The following is a 22,985-nucleotide window of genomic DNA, read 5'->3' on the forward strand; positions in this document are numbered from 1 at the left end:
AGGTCCCACAATTCATGTTTTCGTTATGGGTTATTGATTGTTGGGCATAAATTGCAAAAGTTTCCTTCGAAAGTTAAATCTACAACACAATAAAGTGTGCGGAAAGTGAATAGGGTCTGAACACTTTCTGAATCTGCTGTACATGCAGGCTTTGGATTCACCCACAAAAGTTCTGAACAGCAGCCAACTTTGTATATTGCTCATGGGCTTCCTCAATGAAAAGGCCAGACTGGCTGGACCACCTGTCATTCAGGACACTCTACCCAGTACTCTTTCCCTGTATACTTGCAATCTACACAGTTGTTCAAGTTTTTGGAAAAAGAACAAGAAGTTGCTACCCCATAATGAGTGGGCAAATGTATGATACTTATGATCCCATAAAATCTAGTCTATACCCCTAGACATTGTTCTCATAGGCATTGACTTATGGCTGATATCTATAAATATGTATACTTCTAGTATAGACATATCCTGGGGTTGGTTCTGGCTGGCACAATAATTGTCAGAATTCTCTGTCTCTAAAGCCAGCTCTGTTATTCTTTCTCAAGTGGAAGCTTCATGCAGCCCCTGTACCTCTCAATCCAATGTGTTTCCACTCTACAGGTTGTCTTTCCCTCAGTTCACCTCCTCCCCTGTGTATACATCTCACTTGTCACTGTACAAAACCTTAAACATGTAATCTTTTCCTGTGCCCTAACAAAACCTTTGGTGCCATCTCTGTCTTTCCAGGGCTCAATTGTACGTGGGGAGAAGTACACTTTGTCTAAAAACAACACCTCAATGTGGGACGTGGTAGACAGTGAAGGGAAGAAGATTACCGCACCTGGAGTCGCTTTCATTGTTCCCCCCACTGACGTCGACGCTGTCACTTTTGCTGACAAGTAAGAGTGCTATAGTACTTCCTTTTTATTTCTGTTGATTGTCACGTACAATCAACCATAAGTCTTTACTGTGTTCCTACAGCCTTGCCAATCAACAGAAGGGTCTGAAACAAAAAGCAGCAAACAGCAAGGCTGCCCTGGCAAAACGATATGAAGAGCTGAAGAAAGAAAAGCCGACAGGCTTCGGTAGGCTCATTGTCAGAATGGTATCTGTAGTTTTTCCAGTTTACTGCAAATAGCACGTTAAGTACCCTATAGGTAATCACCCAGTTTCATATGCCGATTCCTTAATGACTTCAAACCTGATTTCAGATGAGCAGGAGCAGCAGTGTCGCCAGCTGATGTCCGGGCTAGACAAAGTCTACAATGATTTGGACAGACAGGAGAAGGATGTCTATTCACGTCTTCGTCCGCCACTGGACCAGAACCACCCCATCCAGGACAGTACAGAGCGGCTGAATGACCTCATGGTGAGCCAGCACCTGCAAATGTTTTAATATCAGGTTATTAATAAAAATAATGATAATAATACATTTTATTTATATAGCACCTTTCCCATGCTCAAGCTTATTCCCATTCTCATGCTTATTGCGTCCTCTCTTAAATAAATACCCAATACGACACAAAGCAACTGTGGTCCAGTTTGAATGGGTGACACGCAACAACAACACCAACAACAACCAACAGCACCTACAACTGAACACCAGCAAAACCAAGGAGCTGGTGGTGGATTTTAGGAAGCCCAGACCCCTCATAGACCCCGTGATCATCAAAGGTGACTGTGTGCAGATGGTGCAGACCTATAAATATCTGGGAGTGCAGCTGGATGATAAATTAGACTGGACTGCCAGTACTGATGCGCTGTGCAAGAAAGGACAGAGCCGGTTATACTTCCTTAGAAGGCTGGCATCCTTCAACATCTGCAATAAGATGCTGCAGATGTTCTATCAGACAGTTGTGGCGAGCGCCCTCTTCTACGCGGTGGTGTGCTGGGGAGGCAGCATTAAGAGGAAAGACACCTCACGCCTGGACAAACTGGTGAGGAAGGCAGGCTCTATTGTTGGCATGGAGCTGGACAGTTTAACATCTGTGGCAGAGCGAAGGGCGCTCAGCAGGCTCCTATCAATTAAGGAGAATCCACTGCATCCACTAAACAGTGTCATCTCCAGACAGAGGAGCAGCTTCAGCAACAGACTGCTGTCACTGTCCTGCTCCACTGACAGACTGAGGAGATCGTTCCTCCCCCAAACTATGCGACTCTTCAATTCCACCCGGGGGGGTAAACGTTAACATTTAACATTATACAAAGTTATTGTCTGTTTTTCACCTGCATTATTATCATTCTTTAATTTAATATTATTTATTGTATCAGTATGCTGCTGCTGGAGAATGTGAATTTCCCATTGGGATTAATAAAGTATCTATCTATCTATCTATCTATCTATCTTTCTATCTATCTATCTATCTATCTATCTGTCTGTCTGTCTGTCTGTCTGTCTGTCTGTCTGTCTGTCTGTCTGTCTGTCTGTCTAACAACATTTATTTCTACAGCACAGTGCTTTACAAGGCATGAAGGAAATAGTTACAAGAAAAGAAAAAAAATTAAAATTAAATAAGAATAACAATGAATAAATAATATACAAAAAATAAATATCACACACTTACATAAGTGATAGATATGTAATTAAGAGAATTCGAGTCCTTAAATATAGAATTGTTTTTTTAAGTTTCAAAATGCGAGTCCAGTGAGAAGGTCAGATGGCTGGACAGGGCACAAAAATAAAAATTAAAAAAAAAAACTGCAGCTAAGCTGGAGGAAAAAAAAAACAAGATCTGAAAGGTTTTATGCCAAAAGTCCACCCAGCCCCCAAATAAAACGTTCTTAAGTAGCTCTTTATAAGTTTTTTTAGGCTTCATCTCATAAAACAGAGAAGAAGTTGTCATTCCAGATCCAGTGTGAGGATACTTTATATGAGTGAAAATATGATGAGTGGTGATACAAGTTCCAGTGCATCAGGGCATGAAGTCATTTAGGCATAATCGTGTCATACACATTGTGTTGTATTCATATGGATTTCCAGTTGGCATTTTGGGAGAAACATGAGGTCGCTATTAGTTGGCTGCTTCTTCCACACAAAAAGCAATCAAATACTAACTAGAATTTTTTTCATCAAAGTGAGAAATAGTGCTGTATGGCATACCAGTATTAAAGGAGTACTGAAGTACCACATTTTTAAAACGGTCCTGTACTAGCATTATGCTGATTTCGGTGGTGGAAGTTAATGTGGTTGCATAATGCAACCTTGCACTTTGAACCCCCATGCTCTTTGAAGTAGTATGCAACATATGTATATTCGCACAATCAACTCTGAGGTGGAGTCCCCCAACTTCCCAGACTTTTACTTCTTGTTCTTATATGACATATAAGCACAGTCAAAACTATGAGGGAGAATACACGATTAAGAAATTGTGAGCCTCAATGGACCATGGTAGACCTTGGGAATGGTGTGGCAGTCAGGTTGCCTTTAATCCTGGATGAGTGTAGTGCAGGCAGGGGGAATGAAGCATCTGGGAGCCAGTGTTTTTTGGTTATCCATTATTTGCCTCGGGGTGATTTTGGTATTGGTACTAAGATATGAAAGCAGGGATCATTACCAATATAAAAATTTTAGTACAAGTATAAATCCAGCACTAATGAGAAGCAAAAGAAAAATATGTGAAATGTTTATCACATGATGAGACATACAACTCAACCATGAAAATGCCATTTCTGACTGACCTGGTCAATATTCTTTTATTTCATATTACTGAATGAGGTTAAAGGTCAACATTCAATCACAACTAGGTTCATTTGGGTAGCACTGTTTTCTGTCAATTGGGCATTCACAAAAAAATTCTCACTGGGAAACTCATATTTCCATCTGTCCCTTATCCTAAATTCATGTTTTAAGTGAATTTTTGAAATTGACACCTGTGACATTTAACCTTTCCACTTGGTTACATTCACTTGAATTTCTGTTCAGGATTTTGCCTAACAAAAAGCAATTAAAGGTGAGCTGTGTTGTTGGTGAGGGAGACTGCAATGCCAGAGCCAGTGTCCTAATTTCATTTTTACCCCTGCAGACAATCAAAGGTTCTGTCAGGCGCATTGAACCTGAAAAGTCCTCAAAGATCCGTGAAGCAGAGGTCTTCTTGTCGAAGAATCCTTCCTGTGCGAGCGCTCCACAGCTCTACAACAAAGTCAATGATGCCCGAACCAAGTATGACAAGGTCGACCTCCTGCTGACGTCGGCAGAAGACAAGTGCGTGATAGCTTTAGCTCTCTTCCCATTTCCTTTTTGCTTTGCCAACTACAGGAGTTGTAATTTGCTGATTTTTTTTCAGGTTTGACAAGTCCAATCGCCTTGAGAACAGCCTGCATAAAGGGCGCACCATGCTGGCAACTTATGAAAACAGACTGGCCAGGGAGGAAATAGCCCCAAGTGACTTGAGATCACTAGAAAACACCCAGCAGGAACTGGCTGTGAGTAAATCTTAGTAAAAACCAGTATTACTGATTTCTACTGGAAATAAAACAGGCTTCGATTTAAAACCGTGCACATTTTTGTACTTGTCTTAAAATGAACAATAAAAAAATGAAGATCATCTACATTGATTCTCTTTGGCCACTAGAAGCTCTGCTGTAGACATTGATCATAACTATTTTGATTTTATACTTTATGTTTTTGATGTATGTGGGGTGTTTGCATTTATATGGAATAGTACATATTGCTGCAATTAGAATTTTGTGCATATGATGTCTAGCGTCTTTAAGGAAAAATGATAAAGCTTGCACCTACCACATACTACATACTACAAAACAACAATATTAATGTCCTAGCCTGGCAAAGTCAGAGCCCAGATCTCAAACCAGTTGAAAATTTGTGGCTAGACTTAAAAACACTGTTCACTCACAATCACCATACAGCCAATCACCATACAACCTGACAGAGGTTGAGCAGTTTTGCAAAGAAGAATGAGGAAAATGGCCATGTTCTGATGTGCAAAGCTGATGGAGAGAGACCTGTGAACACAGACTCTGGGCTGTCATGGCTGTAAAAGGTGCGTCTACACTGACTTGAGGTGGGTGAGCAATTTGCATATTTGTAATGAATTGAGAACACTTTGCAGAGATCTGTTTTCACTTTTGACGTTAAAGAGTCTTTTTCTGTTGATCAGTGCCAAAAGAGCCAAATTAAATCCACTGTGATTCAATGTTGTTTAACAATAAAATGTGAAAACTTCCAAGGTATGTAAATTTATAAGGTGTTTAATTTTTGGTCACAGCAGACAACTTAAAATTGGTTATTGTTGAAAATGTAAATATTCCATTTTAACTTCAGGTCAGATTGGGGGGAATGTACTGGTGCAGAGTGTTGCCGCACCCACCACATGACAAAACAGCTTGGGATACTGGTTGGCAACCCCCCCCAGGCAGATAAGTGGTCCAGTCCCACCCTCCGGAAATGACCTTCTATCTGCTGCAGCCAGGTGTTATGTGGGTGGCCCCTTGGCCTGGTCCAGCCACTTGGGTCCTCAACAATGAGGATCTTACAAGCTGAATCACCCTAGAGGAATCACGCCACATGGCCGTAGTGCCGTAACTGACGCTCCCTCGCAATGCAGATAATGTGCCTCATTCGGGACTCCATGAGCAACCGCTCATTCGACACAAAGACAAACCATCAGTACCCAAGGATTCTCCGAAGAGACACAGTACCAAAGGAGTCCAGTCTTCATCTCAGGTCACTGGATAGCGTCCATGTCTCGCAACCATATAGCAAAACAGGAAGCACCAGAACTCTAAAGACTTGGACCTTTGTCCTTTTGCATAGATATTGGGAGCGCCACACATCCCTTTCTAGCAACCTCATGACCCCCCATGCTCTCCCAATCTGTCTATTCACTTCATAGGCAGAGTCACCAGACACATGAATGCCACTGCCAAGTAAACCTCTTGACAAGGTCGACAATCTCCCCACAGACAGATTTTAACTTCACTGTCTGCCAAAATACAAGCCATAAAAGAAAGCAGTTTACCATTAAGGATAGCATTTTAACTTTAAATAGGACTACAACCTGCTCAACCTCTACACTTTATTTCATCTTGTCAAAATAAATAAATTAATAAATATATATATATAGGGCGGCACGGTGGCGCAGTGGGTAGCGCTGCTGCCTCGCAGTTGGGAGATCTGGGGACCTGGGTTCGCTTCCCGGGTCCTCCCCTGCGTGGAGTTTGCATGTTCTCCCCGTGTCTGCGTGGGTTTCCTCCGGGGTGCTCCGGTTTCCTCCCACAATCCAAAGACATGCAGGTTGGGTGGATTGGCGATTCTAAATTGGCCCTAGTGTGTGCTTGGTGTGTGTGTGTGTTTGTGTGTGTCCTGCGGTGGGTTGGCACCCTGCCCGGGATTGGTTCCTGCCTTGTGCCCTGTGTTGGCTGTGATTGGCTCCAGCAGACCCCCGTGACCCTGTGTTCAGATTCAGTGGGTTGGACAATGGATGGATGGATGGATGGATGGATGGATATATATATATATATATATATATATATATATATATATATATATATATATATATATATATATATACTCTATACACACACATACAGTATATATATATTTGTAGCTGAAAATCCACAAAGGGAGAAAATGAATCAAATATCTTAAAATAGTTTTTTTCTAGCTACAAATATCTATACATACATACACACACACACACACACACACACACACAGAGAGCACTCATCATCGCAGGACGATTCCACACACATGGCAGCCTCTTCAGTTTACTCCAACAGCCTGCACACTTCCCAGATTTCATTCCTATAGAAGTCATGGACCCGGAGGTTAGCAGTGTGAATGTGTGGCCAACAACTTGGCAAGAACTCTGTGATATTGGCATGGACCTAAGGAATGTTTCCAGCAGTTTTTTGAATCTACACATCAAAGATTTTAAGCTGTTCTGGTAGCAAAAGTGGACCACACCCGATACTAGTGGCCACTGAATGTAAAGATTAGTGTATACAAACTATTAAAGGTAATGCTTACCTATAATGGTCGATTACAATCATGCATCCCCAACTGAACTCCCCTCGGTCCTTTGGGAGGAAGTCCAACCTGAAATATTCACAGCTGCATTCCTCATACTTCACCTCTGTTTTATTGCAAGACAAGCTGGGATTGAACTGACAAAAAAGCAAATAACAATTGGTAAATGGACCACTAGAACAATCAGATGGTGTCAGTGGAATAAACCTGTCTTCTGGCTAGAAGGTACACAGCCTGGTGTGTTGGTCCTCAGTTTGTGGGTCATGTGGATGGGTAGATGGCTGCCACTACCTCCCATGCTGCCCTGCACTTTAGTGTTTTTGTTTGGGCCTAGAACTGCAATCATTTTCCCAGTAATGTAAAGCAGAACCAAGAAGTGCAGGCCAAGCAAATTCCTTTTACTCATCATTCTTTTTATCCAACCTCTGTTCTACTAGGAAGTACAGCTTGAGTATAATAAATATGCAAGGTTTGGCTTGCAGCTTTAAGTTAGTCTTAGTTTTAGCCAAAGTATTTGTTTTGTCAAAAAAAAATGTTTTGCCAGTTTCAATCCCAAAATGAAACTGACTTAAGCTGTTGCCTACTCTGCTTGCGGCCTTATTAACCCTACCTGGTTTGACACTGATCAGAAGAAGACCCTTTCTTGTCAAAGTGAAAACAGATCCCTGCAATGTGGTCTAAATTACTTACACATATAAAACACAAATTAAACATGACACATTGAAATCATTACCAGTTGACTTTACAAGTCACATTATTAGTTCACTGGAAGTCACAATGGAGGTCACTTGTCTGTAGTCAAATGTGTTAATTTAATTGTAGTATAAATGCATCATACCTGAAATATAAAAACAAACCAAACAAATATATATACATGTTGCCACTTTCAGTTTCTAAATTGTATCTAACTTCAGCTGGTGCCTTCTCTGCTGCCTTATTAACCTCACCCACCCAATTTCATTTTCACAAGGCAATGAACAACGAGCTGAAATCCAAGAGATCCACACTATCCGAGACTGAGCAGAACCTTCAGGCATCGAAGTTGTGCTGTGAGAACCTCACGAACAAACTGCAAGAGCACTGTCCAGACATTGACCGGCAAGAGTCTGAAGTCCGAAAACTGAATAAGAGATATGAGAATCTTAACAAGCAAATTAACACCAGGTAAGCTGAGTTTCAGTGTTTAAGAGACATTTAGAACAGAGAGCATTGGCAAAAAAGAAGTAAATGTCAGAGAGTACATGTGCACGCAGAACTAAAGAATGGAAAAACCAGCATATATTGAGGAGGAAGGGAGAAATTCTATGTGTATCGTTTGTAAGCCACATCCATCCAGTAAAAAAAGAAGGGGTGACAGCTGCGGTAGATATAGTGGTCATGGCCTTATTGCTAGCTCTTGGAGAGTCTCTAGAGGATAGACTCTGAAGCTACAGGTGTTGGATGCCATTTTGTTTGTTACACTGGCATGTGCTCTCTCACCAAGATATAGTTACAGACTTGTCTCTCTATTATATAAAAAATTCCAGGGATGAGACGAGACTTTTTGGCTTGGGACGAGATGTGACTTTTTCAGAGAGATACTTTCAAGTTCTGCAAGACGAGACTTTGTGCCAAGAGATTTAAACACGCCTGGGCCAGAAATAAAAGACAAAGAGTAGACAAAGTAGAATGTACAGAGGTTCCAAAACATTGGCACGATACACATGCAGAGCAGGTTAGAGATAATGAAAGTACTAAAATTTGAAAGTCTCAAAAAAATGATAGTAAAAATCGCATTAGCGCAAACAAATGAAAATTATTACTCGGTGAAATAACGGAACATCGAAAAGAGATCGAATATATTGTTTGGATTTAAACTTTAAGTCAGAGACTTGTAGATCGTCTAATTTGTGTTGCCATCAGGAAAAAGTAGTGTTTCTTCCCAATGAAGAGGTGCATCCACGAGAATTAAAAGATTTGTTGTTTGGTGAAAGTGAAATCCACATACACGAGCGGCAGAGATGTGAAGTGGCTGGCACGTAGTGCAGGCCGGGTGGTTGGCAAGCAAAGTAAGCAGGGTTGCGAAGCCCCATAGTTTTACTAATAAAACACTAGCTTGGTATCGTGGAATTACAGCATGGGAACAGCAAAAGTTAGGCTACATCCACACTACTATGTTTTAATTTAACAACCTAGACCAGGGGTCCTCAATCACGGTCCTAGAGGGCTGCAGGTTTTTGCTCCTACCTAATTGCTTAATAAGAAGCACTTACTGCTCAAGTAACACGTCTGCTTCACTTTAGTTGTCTCTCTTGTTAAGATTTTGAACCCTTATTGCTTATTTTAGTCTTAAACAGTTGTAGCCTTGGTTTTTAATTACTCCTAATTAGTAATAACATGCAAATGACAAAAGAGACCAGCATTTCTCCATTTAGCGTGTTACCATTTACACTTGTGTGTATTCATCATGCACTATTGGGTTTAATTAAATACTTGGAAGGAAAGTGAAGGGAAAAAAGTGAATGACTGAGAATTACTCCTCCATTTTAGCCTTCAAATCATTTGGATGATATCCTTAGAAAGCGGAAGAAAATCTAGGATATGAGAATGACCTGACACAGCAGAGTTAAGGCACTAACCAGCCATGAAATTAAGTTATTGGCAAGAATTGCTTTCTAATTAAACAACCGGGTTAGAACAAGAACCTGCAGCCACTGTGGCCCTCCACGACTGTGATTGAGGACCCCTGACCTAGACATTAGTCTCCATTTTCACCCACTGGCCTTTTTCACCTTTTGAAAACACTCTCCAGACTTTGGAAAATGCCAGCTCGACATTGTAATGTGGACCAATCAAAATGTGGATTTCTAAAAATGCTGACTCTAATCATGCTCTGATTTGCTCGTGCTTATTACATATTCTTTGCCCTGATTGGATCCTGCTCATTACAATGTGCCATTCACTGATTGGTCACCTTTCATGGAAGAAAACCATACCACCATAGCGGACATAGAAAAGTTGCTTTCCAGTTTGCATCTAAATTGCATTTTGTATAGCTGAATACTTTATACAGTACATGCACAAATTATTTACCACTTGCTACAGTTTTTCAATAAATCCTGTGGCCAGTGGCGTTAACACCCCATTCAAGGATTTTTTTGCCGATATACACATGCTCATTGTAGGCAACTGTCTATGTCATACGTGTTTTGGATGTTTTAGTGTGGATGGAGATACTTTCATAATCAATGTAAAAACCCTAGTATTGATAGAAGTCAATTTGGTTTAAAAATGCTGTTTTTAATTAAAAATGTAGTAGTAGCCCTTGAGTCAGCATTGTCATTTAATTACTTTGTGTCTATTTTTTGGGTTTTCCAGTCTTCAGTGCTCTCTGATTAAGTGAATACTCCAGCCAAAAACGATATTTTGTATATGTTACTTACACCATGTGGCTTGTAGTGATGGCTGAGATAATAGCATTTCTGGTAGAATGACCATCTATGGTGACGAGCGCTGAACCTCAGCAAATAATATAAAAACGCCTATGAAAAAAAAAAAAACTTGTTACTTGTGTCACATAATTGCATATTAAGTCATCCAGTCGTAAGCTCACAGGTAAAACGCGTGAATTTTTTGCTAAAATATTTTTAAATAAATACTTCCGGAAAATCAGAGCAGTGCGCGCATGTGGAATCGCATTCATGTGAGATGAAGCTTTTGAAGTGAGATCTGCCTCTTACCCCCTTTCGCTGGTCAAGAGTCCAGTCTTCAATGTAAAAGCTCATTCCCGAGCGAAAGTTTCAAAAACTTTGTTATCTCTGTTCTCCATGAAAACATGAGATTAAATTTTTTCCCTGGCCATCACTACAAATTACTGTACATGGAGTAAGTAACATGTAAGAATAATACAATTTTTGGAGTAAAATATTGCTTTAAGAACAGTCCAAATCACCTCACATATTGGACCATAGAGTCATAATATGCATTTTCAACCTGTCTTTTAATATCCAGTTCTATTAACCTACCTGTTCATTTTATATTATTCTAACACTCAAGTATACTTTATGAGAAAAACAGCCATTAATGTTGCTTTCATTTTTAAGGGTTACTAAAAGGCTCAGAGGATGTCTCCTCCTCACCCAACATTGTTTCAGTTTGTTGTGCGTACACAGCAAGCAAGCAACACCACTTACACTTCATTCTTTGTCTCCCTTCTTTGCATCACCACAGGTCCCAGGAGCTGCAGAAGGCCAAAGTGGCTTATGGTAATTATCGCAATGACTATGACAGCCTGAACAGCTGGATGAGTCAAGTGCCCGACTACTCGCCAAGAGAGACTGATGATCCTCGGCAAATTGATACTAAACTGAAGAACCAGAGGGTAAATGTGCAGGCGATATTCCTGCCCCAGGCATTCTGGGGTACATTGCTGCTCCTGGGGAATCAGAAAACTTCACTCCTTGTTATTGCCTTCATCTCCCATTGTTCTACTATTTCTTTTAACTGTTAACCAATACGCGTGGGTCTCTCATTATCTAACTGTTGGTGTCCCGTTTCACATTTATTTGAGCTAGAGTTGGTTTCTTCATGGTGCCCAATGCTTCTGGGACAGGCTCCAGTTCTGAGAGACCCTAAAATTGGATTAAATGGGGTCAGTAAATGGCCATGGATACTTTGAGACATCAAGATATCTATCTTCTTTACAAAAATCTATTTGTATTCCACAACACCTTCATGATTCTATGACTGTGTCCTTCTTGTTGAAGTTGCTCTTCCATTCCCATCCCTCTTGGGCAGTTCCAAAACAGTATTGTCACACTCAAGAGCATCTTGGATCTAAAGGTATTCTCTAATTTTTCTATTCATTTCTTTTTTTTTACAGAATCTGCTAACAGACATTTCCAGGAAGGAGGTTGAAATGGAGAATGTAACCAAAAGTGCACAGCAATATCAAGAAGCTGTCAAGGTAGAGAAAGTTGTATAAAGAAACTCTGTTGATTGGTGCAGCTCACTGTTCAGCCCATTCTCTGTTAATATTAATAAACAAAACTACAATCAGAGACAGACAAAGCATCAGACCCATTTACAGCATTAATGTGTATCAGATAACATCTAGTTGGGCTTGGGTGGCTAGTTAACCAAGACTAACTCGACTTTCTCTGGTTATGCCAAAAGACTGTTGTAGATAAAGGTGGGATAGCACAGGAAAAGGGGCAAGCAATTTTCAGTGTGAGAGAGAAACCTACTCACTAGCAGTGATGATACATGTTGTCATTCCTCTTCCAAGAGAAAATGGGAGGTGGGTTGGATGCCTCAGAACAGCTGTAGGCAGAGACACTGAGTTGTAAGAGGGAGTGAGAACAAGAAGGACTGGCAGGAAGTCAAAATGCCTCCTGGTCAATAGAGCCCGGGACACAGCACAGCCTGAGTGGGACCATGTTGTCATTGTAAAGGTAAGATCCTAGACAACTAGCAAGGGGCCAGTCTTGGCCCTACAGCCAACTAGATAGCAGCACACATTCCGCTAGTGGAGGACCGGACCCTATAGAAACCTAAGAGTCTTCACCTTTTAAGGGTTGTGGATGCTGTAGGGTTAGAGTGGTCTTAAACTCTGCCAGAGGGCATTGTGGTAGGTAGCTTGGACAGTTTACAGATCATCTCTGAAATCAATTATACTGCATATCTGGATAAAAGTGACCCACAAGATACCATTAGCTATGTGAGTCTACAGTAGTCAGGTAGTGGATTGGGGCAAGACTGCATGTTCTCCTTATGTTTATGTGGGCATCTTGTCACTTTTCAAAAATGCTGGAAGGTCAATCAGTCAGCGCACCAATGTTTTCCCAGACAATCTCACATTTTTATGCTCAAATGAAGCATTCTTAGGATGTTTTTCCCTTCCGTTTGGTTGCCACAAAGCTTTTGGCAGATGCTCTCTAGCTGTACACTCTTACATTTGTGTTTGCTTGACTTTCTATACAGATCAATGACTTCTTAGTTTAGTGCTCTAACTGAAACATAAGAGGCAACTCTGATGAGAACAGGCCATTCAGCCCAAAAAGCTCATCCATTCTATTCTCATATATTGTCTAAAATAACATCAAGTCAAGATCTGAAGGTCCATAACGTTCTGCTCTCCACCACACAACTTGGTAATTTATTCCATGTGTCTATGATTCTTTGCATCAAGAAAAACTTAACTTTTCTCCAAAATCTGCCCTTAAGTTTCCAACTGTGTACCAATGATCTGCATAATAAGTAAAAAACTTTATTTGACAATGAACCATTACTGTCATAAAAGGTGGCACAGTGGCATAGTTGGGAGCAAGGCTTTGCCAAGGACCCAGCATCCCAAGTTGGAATCACATTCCCAGTTTTTGTCTGTGTGGAGAAGGCATGTTTTCCCCATAACTGTGGGCTTTCCTCTCATGTGCCCAAAGACACGCAGGTCAGGTTAATCGGCAGCCCTAAATTGGCCCCCATGTGAAAGAGTGAGCCCTGCTATTGACAAGGGTCCTGTCTAGGGTTGGTGCTTGCCAAGTGCTTAATGTTACCAGGCATTAGACACCTGACCCTTTGTGACTATCGGCTGGAGTAACATGGTTTGAGACTGCTGTATTATGTTATGTTGATGTAACTTAAGAAATGTGAATGTGCCTGTGATTGTACGTCCGTATGACCCATCCAGCGTTGGCTGCTATTGCTAGGAGAGGCTCAGCTCCTTTCACCTTGGTAGGTAAGTGAGTTGATGGAGTTTAAACATAAATATGCATAATGGACCACTAATGTAAAAGCTGATACCAGAGTCTTGAGTGGGAGCTCAGAGCCACCTCATCATACCACCACTTTCTATCAGCAGAACACCCTTGCCTGTCAGGCCCACATGTAATTTGCTAATTCATTTCTTTTTCTTTGCAGAATTATGAAACAGAGGCAGAGAAATTCAGGTCTGTTCTTGATCTTGAAGATGGCGTGGCACCCCAGTCCTACAAAAAACACAAACTTGAATCCCCTGCTGTAAAAGTCAAAAATGAAGTAAGTATGCAAAAACTAATTGAACAGCTCACCCACTGCTTTCATCTCCTCACCACAACATGTGTCCTGTAATGTAGGCCTAATGCTGCTGTTTGTGAACAAGCAGCAGCAATCAAGAACCAGAAAGATGCCGACAGTCACAAAAAGAAACTCCAAGGAAGGCATTACTATTATTGTATCAAAAATAAACAAGGAATATTTCTACAGTGACCCCCTTAGAGAAGTAGTACTAAAGTGCTTTGGTCTGTGGACCACTTTGGTAAAGTCAGATCTAACAGTGGACCGTTTGAATCGGACAGTCACCTGTTAGTGTAATTCTGTATGACATTGCTGAAGTTTATTTTATGAAAACACTTAGTTGAAAAATACTAAAATTCAAATCCAGCATCACTATATTTGTGTTTCAAGGTTCCAGATTTCACTCAGTGATCCATAATACCCCATTAGCCATGAAGATCGATGAATAGGCAAGCACCCAATGCGTACGACAAAATTAAATTAAAGGACAGTCTTAACCAGATGTAGTCTCTCCAAGTTGATATTAAAATGGGTTTAGAAGAGAGGCCTGCAAAGTGACCGAGATCAGCCAGACTGGAGAGACTCTGAGGTTGAAGAAGTGCAGCATGTAAGAAAGGCAGTGACAAAGAGGGGCAACCACAACAAGCAACCAGCAGTGGAGCAAGAAAGCCTGGAATTGAAACAAAAGATTCTAACGTCTGCAAGGAAATTAGACCATGTGCTCCATTGTGGTAGTTTTAGACACATTTGTCATGTACCTAAGGATATTGATTTAGTAGTGCCAATATCGGCTAAGAGCATTGATTATTACAAATAATTGCTTAATTAAGTACATAATGTTTCTGAGGTATTTGAAAGTCACTGTTTAGTCACAAGGAGGGACCTAATCCATGTCTTCAGAATTCTCAAAGGCTTTGGTAAAGTAGATCCTGTGGAATTCCTTCAACTTAACTGGTGAATCACATATTCAAGGACATCAGTGAAAATTAAGGGAAAGTGCATTTAACATTATAACTGTAAAGCACTTCTTTTTTCAAACAGTTGTGGGAACCTAGAACAAACTACACAGACATGTAGTTGAAGCAGAAACCTTGACAACCTCCATGAAGGATCAGGAAGACAGATTGAAACAGCTTAGCTATTAGCTAAACAGAAGAACTTGGTGGACTGAATGGTCTCCTTTCATTTGAAACATTTCTTATGTTCTTCTGGAGTGAAGGTGTGCCAAAGGACTTATATTAATAAATGATCTGGAAATTAACTTAGCAGTGGTCTATAAACAGATGAACTAGGAGAACTCAATTAACAAAACCAAATCAGAAACCAAAATGATATCCTAGAATTGTCTGTTTAGCACTTCCTTAACTACTCTCAAAAAATGTTTTTTTTTTTTTTTTTAAACAGTTTCAACACGTTTCCATTTTGTTTTTATAATGACAGTGTGATGATGTCACATGTTATGGCTTTGATGATTGTGTGTTTTGTATGATCTATATTTAGCCTTGTACAATTTCTTGTATTAGGATTTTGTTAGTTTTCGCATACCCCTTGGGTTCAGAGCAAAGGGTCAGCCATTGTACAGCACCCCTGGAGCAATTAAATAGCTCAGTTCCAAAATCAGCTAAGTACAAAAGATAAATTTTAGAGATAAATAGGAAAATCTGGGTCCGTAAGCAGATTTTGAAACTAAATCCCTAAAACTATAGCGCTACACTGTTGCAATTAGCAGGTTTTGAAGCTCAAACATATTTTCGGTGCATGACCAACTGCATGAAAAGTCACAATCACGTGTTCACTAAATTTTACCAAAAGGTGTAATTAGCAGATTTTGGAACTCACATCTTCAATTTCAGGTTAAGGGTCTTGCTCAAGGGCCCAGCAGAGTAGGTTCTCTTTTGGCAGTAATGGAGATTCAAACCAGCAACCAGCGCAGATCCTTAGCCTCAGAGCCACCACTCCGCAAGGTGCATCATTACTAACAATAAGACTCCTGGCATAAAAGTCAAACATAAACATGGTACCTCTGAGAAAAATCCTAACAAATTGGCACGGATTCAAAACACAATTACAAAATTTTCCAAAAGAAGAAATTACAAAACAAAACAGCCTTTAAATTTCCAAAAGGTATTCATGACAACAGGAACCAGAGTCATAAGAAAGCAGCCTGACAGCAGTGAACGCTCAACACTTAGCCTGCTCTCACATTGCCTAGTTACCGGTGTCGTTTCTGATGTGAGATGAAGAAAGACAAATGATTTTGGTGAATTCACAAGGATTAGGATAATTAGTTTTAGTTATTGAGCTAAATAAAGAATCAACAGCAAATGCCAATAACAGAATATACAGTAAGTAAGTGTGATAAAAATAAAATATTACAGGCATTTACAGAAAAAAATAAGATTTTGTATTTTGGAGAGAAGAAAAGGGTTAAGTTCTTCAAAAAGTCTGGTATGTATGTGAAGGGAGAATAAGTAGAGGTGAAACTAGGGAATTGAAGTTGGCCGAGAATTAAAAACGAACCTGAATCAAAAGGATGGCAACAGATCCCAAAAGAAAGTGTCTAGTCAATTGCAAGGTGACAAGAAGATCTGCACTGTTTAGAGTATGGAAGGAGATTGTGGAGGAAGTGGAAACATGCGCAGCATCCAGGGGGCACCAAATTGATGTTGCAAACAGGCAAACAGGAGGGAGCGTGAAATCTTCAGTTGTCCCTGGGCGCTGAAAACCCTAGCTACGCCTCTGAGTGGAAAATGAACATAAAAGAGAAGGGGTGTTTTAAAAGATCTGGGGTGGTACCATGAGACATGAACAAGGGGGCATGACATTGTCCTGTAGACAAGGTATAGCTTTGAACTGGACTTCACCTCAATATTTTCAGTGTAGCATACTGACAAGTTCCATCACTTTTAAACATCAAGAAAAATGGCAGATAAGGTATACTGTTAGCTTGTGGCTACATCTGTTCTTAAAACTATTTAGGTTCAAAATATATGTGTTGTATTCTATGGATTGTTTTATTGTTTTTGTTTCATAATCACAGGAAGCTGCAATGGGTGCAAAATTTACTGAAGTCAGTGCCGTCAACAAGCAAAGACTGCAGAACCTGGAGTTTGCACAAAGTCTGCTGAATCAGGTAATTGTGGGGAAGCTGGCATAGCCACACTTGCACCATTGTTTACTTGGTAAAGGATAGCAGAGTTAATTCTGATTTATATTTCTGCATCAAGCCTACGCTGTAACTATGCCTGGAGTTTGCACCATAGACTAACACTAAGCAGCTTATACTTCTGTATCGCGCCTGAACACTAGTTGGCTCTATTTGTACGCTATGAGACTTTTTAGGAAACGAGACGAGAATTTTTGGAAAAGATTTTTTCAAGGGGCGGCACGGTGGCGCAGTGGTAGCGCTGCTGCCTCGCAGTTAGGAGACCCGGGTTCGCTTCCCGGGTCCACCCTGCGTGGAGTTTGCATGTTCTCCCCGTGTCTGCGTGGGTTTCCTCCGGGCGCTCCGGTTTCCTCCCACAGTCCAAAGACATGCAGGTTAGGTGGATTGGCGATTCTAAATTGGCTCTAGTGTGTGCTTGGTGTGTGGGTATGTTTGTGTGTGTCCTGCGGTGGGTTGGCACCCTGCCCAGGATTGGTTCCCTGCCTTGTGCCCTGTGTTGGCTGGGATTGGCTCCAGCAGACCCCCGTGACCCTGTGTTCGGATTCAGCGGGTTGGAAAATGGATGGATGGATGGATTTTTTCAAGTCCCGTGAGACGAGAATATTGCCATGATATTTTTTTTAAAAGTCACACCCTCCCAGCAACCATTTTCAAACAAGACCACGGTACTGTCACCTTTCAGTCTTGTGAATGCTTTTGTCAGACACACTTTCTGCGCTTTCAGCTCTTATAAATTTTAACGTTTTCCTCACTTTAAGTTCCCAATTAAAGAAGACGTATTATGTCCAAATCTTATTGAAGAATTTCATCACAAAGGGTTATCAACAGAAAAAATGAGTACACGGGCAATCCTAACAATGAGAAATGAGGAAGTCAAACGAATTTACACCAAAAATGTCGATCGGTAACAAAATGGTTAAATGCGTATCAATAGACTATGCTGAAACAGTTGGTGGTGATCGTGCGGAAGATGAAAACAACAATTAACAATATCACGAAGAATATCTACAACTGTTAACACCGTCCGGTCTTCCACTGCACAAATTACTGTAGAAAGAAGGATGTATCCAAGAAAGGTAATGGCATCTCCCGTGGATTAGACACCAAAGGAGATCTTCATATGCCATTCGTATTAAAACGTTAATAGTTTCCCGTTAGAACAGCTTTTGCAACGACAATCAACAAATCTCAGAGCCAAACATTCGAAAAAGTCGTTTTATTTAGTAGAGAGAAAGAAACTAAATGCAATCATGGGCAGTCATACGTCAAGTGGATGCAAATATAACACTTCACATGAAAATTAAAATCTGTTTAAATTGTACATCCAAATCCCCATACGCCAGCGGCAGAACCGCAAAGAGGCTAGCCTGGCCAGGGGGTTGGCGAGCGAAGTGAACAGGGGGCCTCTTAGTGATCCATTAAAATCCAGGCAGTTTTTGACTACAAAAACACCTCTCCTCTTGCTACACGTCTTCTTCCATAGGCAAATGTGTTTGTCCCTCACATTTTTCCCCACTTTTTTATACATTGGCTGACTTCCAAACCAAAAAACAAAAGCACCTTTGTTAGATGCTCAGGGACATCACTCCAATGAAGTTCTCAGTAGCAGGTTTATGGACTTTATCACTGCTGGCTTAATTATGAACTACCTGGTTCTGCATGCTTTTTGGGATACCAACCAAACCTTGTGTTTAAAATTCTTCAGCACCTTACAAAATTTCCAGCAATTTAGTCTTAGGAATATTGGAAAGTCTTAGGTTTTGACACCTTTAACTGCTTGAGAATTCCTAGAGAATTAAAACAATGTAAAGAAAAGTAGGGAGTTCAGTTTCACATGTCTTTGGGTGTCCCCTATTTATTTCCAGTTAGCTTTCCCAAAGCTACTTTCTAGTTTAGATAGGAGATGTACTATAAATTAAATTGTCAAATGTTTGACCCAATTTGAAAAAATTTTGTTTCTTTACTTCTAGCAATCTGAAGTACCACTTGTCCAGCAGACATTCCAGACACAAAGGGCTGAAAGACCTGGTGAAGAACCTTGGAGGATAAAGAAACAATTAGATGATGAGATTCATCGCCGGGAGCAGCTCGAAATAGAGCTAAAAACTGTACAGAATGAGATCTATACATTAGAAGGCCTTAAACCACAGGATACACTAGTTAAAAAGGAACTGATCAGAAAAGTTCCAGATCCTCAGCTGGATGAAGATTACAGGAAAATGCAGGAGAGAGTTGCCGAAGAACAGCGCCGTACCAGAACATTAGAAACCGAACTGGAGACACTTAGGGTAAAGCTGCGTGGTTTTGAAACAGAAAAAAGGGAAGGTGCACAACAATATGTAGTAAAGGAAGTCCTCCGAATCGAAAAAGATAAAGAACAAGAGGAAGAGGTATTAAGGCTAAAAGAGGAGTTGGAGGAACTGAGGAGGCAAAAGGCAGCCAAAGAAAATGAATTAGTGATTCTTCAAAAACAAGTTAACGTGTTCAGTCAGGAAAGAACCAAGGAACTGGAAAAGATCACGGAGAAAGAGGTGATCAAAATTCAGAATGATCCACAACTGGAAAGTGAGTACAGAATGCTCATGGATAGCAAACAAAAAGAGATTGAAGCTAGAAAAAAGCTGGAACAAGAACTTCTGTTTCTTCAGGAAAAGCTAAGACGGTTAGAAAAAGAAAAGGCGATAGCCGAAGAAAAAATCACCATCAAAGAGGTCTTAAAGGTGGAAAAAGATCTTGCTTTAGGGAGGGAGGTGGACTCGTTGAGGCAGGAATATGAAGATGAAAAGGCCAAAAACCGATCACTTCAGAGAGAACAAAGTGACCTTCTTAGTAGGATTAATCTTCTCGAAAATGAGAAATCCAAACCTATTGTTCAAGAGAAGGTAAGAGAGATTGTAAGACCCGATCCAAAGACTGAAAGTGAAGTGTCCAGCCTTCGTTTTGAGCTTGCTGAGCAGCAGAGAAGATGTAGGGATGCAGAGCTGCAACTGAAGACAATTCAAGATGAACTACTACTGCTGAGAAACAGAGGTCCCCAGGTAGAATACAAAGAAATCATTAAAGAGGTTATTAAGTACAAGACTGATCCAGAAACAGAACGGGAGCTTGAGACACTCCGGAACGACATCATAGACAAAACCCGCAGGATTGAACGGTCAGAAATTGAGGTGACACAGCTGAAGGATGAAATTCAAAGATGGAAAGATGCCAAGCCACAGGTGCAAATAAAAGAAGTGATAAATGAAGTCCTTCAATACAAAGAAGATCCAAAAACCAAAGAGGAAGTAGAATCTCTTAGAGTGCGCCTTGCGGAGGAACAGAAAAAGAGAATTGAACTGGAAAGAGAAAAGGCAGCCAATGAAGAGAAGATTCGCCAGAAGGAGATTGAGCTTTCTCAAGTTAAAGAAAAAGTGGTTCAGCAAGAAGTAGTTAAGATGGAGACGGATCCAATTTTGAAGTCAGAGTGCAACACCTTTATGCAGAATATTGCAAATGAGCAGAAGCAAAAGGAAGCACTGAAGGAAGAGATAATTAGGCTTCAGCTGCGGAAAACGGAGTTGGAGCATCAGCTAGAAGACTTAGAGCGAGAGAGACAAGCTAGACGAGAAGCTGAGCTTGAAATACAAAAATTAAGGATCAGGCTGGGTGAACTTGAGTTGAAAGAGAAGGAAAACAGAGATAAGGTAACTGTGAAACAGAAAGTGGTGCTCCAGCAGGATCCTCAACAGGAAAAAGAACATGCACTCCTCAAGTTACAGTTGGAAGAAGAGATACACCGGCGCCAACTTCTGGAAAAAGACTTCCAAGCCACAGCCGACAAACAAGTGACACTTGAAAAGATGGAAGTCAGGGAGAAAGTGATCTTCTCGGAAAAGGTTCAGGTTGAGAAAGATCCTGAAGCTGAGCAGGAGATTGAAAAACTCAAGACTACTTTGGAAGAAGAATCCAAGCGAAGACGTGAACTCGAGTCAGAATTGCAACAACTCCTTTCCAAGGTGTCAGAAGTGGAATTTTCTAACACCAAATACTTAAAAGAATTGGACTACATGAGGGAAGAAAACCAGCAGCTAAAACTAGATAAGAACCAACTGGAAAATGATGTCCGGCAACTGCAAACAGACATTCACATCAGCGTTAAGGAATCCAAAGATATTACAGAATCTCCTTTGATGGACAGTGGAAGAAATCTTGAGCTTCGTGTAGAATCGCTTCAGAAAGAACTTGATGAGTTGCGAAGTATCACAAATGACAAAGATCAAGAGATTGCCAAGCTTCAAAAGAATTTATCATCAATGAGAATCAAGAGGGAGCAGAGAGAAAGTCACTTAAAAAGGTCCATTGTTGTCATCGATCCAGACACAGGAAAAGAGATGACTCCGGAGGAAGCACACAGAATAGGTCTCATTGACTGGAAAATGTTTGTTAACCTCCAGAATCAAGAATGTGACTGGGAGGAGATTTCCATGAAAGGACCCAACGGTGAATCCTCTGTTCTGCATGACAGAAAATCTGGCAAAAAATTCTCCATTGATGATGCCATCAAGAGTGGCAAAATAACAAGAGATCATCTACGCCGCTTCCATAACAAAGAATTATCCATCCAGGAATTTGCCATAATGGTCTCGGGCAAAGCTTGATAAGACGTTGATCCAGAAGTATTAATCATGCCTTGCTATGAGAAATGTATTGTCAAGAATGATCTCCTGAAACCTTAATTCCACAAAAAAAACCAACAAATCTGAATCAATACCTAATAAAGCTCTCGATTATAATAAACTTTACCATAAATGTATGACCAGTAGACAGTTCTGCACAAATCTTGGCCTGTTATGTACTTACACTTTCAAAAGCAGAAACCAAACAGGCGGACAGATAAAAAAAAAAAAAAAAGTACAAAAACCTTTCTGGAGTGGGCAAGGGAGACGGATTAAGAATTTTAAGTATATCTACAAGTTTACAAGTGCATGTTCTTAGGACCATTCTAAAAAGGCATATTTATATAAATATATAGACATGTTTTTAACATCAGTTGTCCTAAGTCAATAACTACCAAAGCTGTGGATAATTAGACAAGTTTAGCTTCCTGAAAAAAGTGATATATTTTTGGTAATGTAACCTTTTGTGCCTTTAATTTGGGGATCAATGGTTTGGTAATTATGTATACATTTTTCCTGCTTGTATTACAAAGTTAGCTTTCTGCTTTAGCAATTTACATGAACAGCAAACATCTGAAAATTTTGTGTTAATTTTGAAGACTAGGAATAAACGTTGGTGACTGGAAAACAAGCATATGCCCTTTTTCTTTTTAATGCCACCTGCCACTTATCTATTATTTAGATGCAGACTCAGTATCATTTGGGACATAGTCTGATTCACTGTTCATCTTGTTGAGTATTTCACCTGAAGGATTCAAAAAAGGTTTTCAGTGGAAACTAAATGCTGGAGACGAAGTGGCATGAGCCAGTTTTTATTGAACATATGAGAATAATTTAGATGAGAACATGCCATTCAGCCCTACAAAGTGTCCTACGCACTTAACTGTACTCCTTCAAGTCCTACGGTCTACCACGCTACTTGGTTGCTTATTCCAGGTGTCAAAGGCTCTCAGTGTGAAGAAAAACTTCCTAATGTTTTTGCCCCATTTACCCTTAACGAAATTCCAAATGTGTCCCAGTGTTCCTCATGAACTCATTTTAACTTTGAGGGCTGAATATTTTTTCCAAAAAACTCAGTTTTCTGACAAGCACACAATTTCACACATAAATCAACATAAAACATCTGTTGATGCATGCTGAGGCTGCTGGTGCCTGTTCAACA

General features: G+C 40.4%; 1 protein-coding gene across 1 annotated transcript in view; it reads left to right on the plus strand.

Moving 5' to 3' along the window:
• The window catches only part of ppl (periplakin), a 90,192-nt gene extending 67,738 nt beyond the window's left edge, over nt 1–22,454 (plus strand). Inside the window, 11 exon segments of the mRNA XM_028813888.2 lie at nt 730–881; nt 964–1,067; nt 1,194–1,351; nt 4,005–4,183; nt 4,266–4,404; nt 7,941–8,134; nt 11,180–11,330; nt 11,832–11,915; nt 13,868–13,984; nt 17,043–17,135; nt 19,139–22,454. Of these exon segments, the coding sequence (XP_028669721.2) occupies nt 730–881; nt 964–1,067; nt 1,194–1,351; nt 4,005–4,183; nt 4,266–4,404; nt 7,941–8,134; nt 11,180–11,330; nt 11,832–11,915; nt 13,868–13,984; nt 17,043–17,135; nt 19,139–21,805 (4,038 nt within the window). The 3' untranslated portion in view covers nt 21,806–22,454.
• The last annotated feature ends 531 nt before the right edge of the window (nt 22,455–22,985 follow it).

The sequence above is a fragment of the Erpetoichthys calabaricus genome, chromosome 11, assembly GCF_900747795.2.
Source record: "Erpetoichthys calabaricus chromosome 11, fErpCal1.3, whole genome shotgun sequence".
Lineage (NCBI taxonomy): Eukaryota > Metazoa > Chordata > Cladistia > Polypteriformes > Polypteridae > Erpetoichthys > Erpetoichthys calabaricus.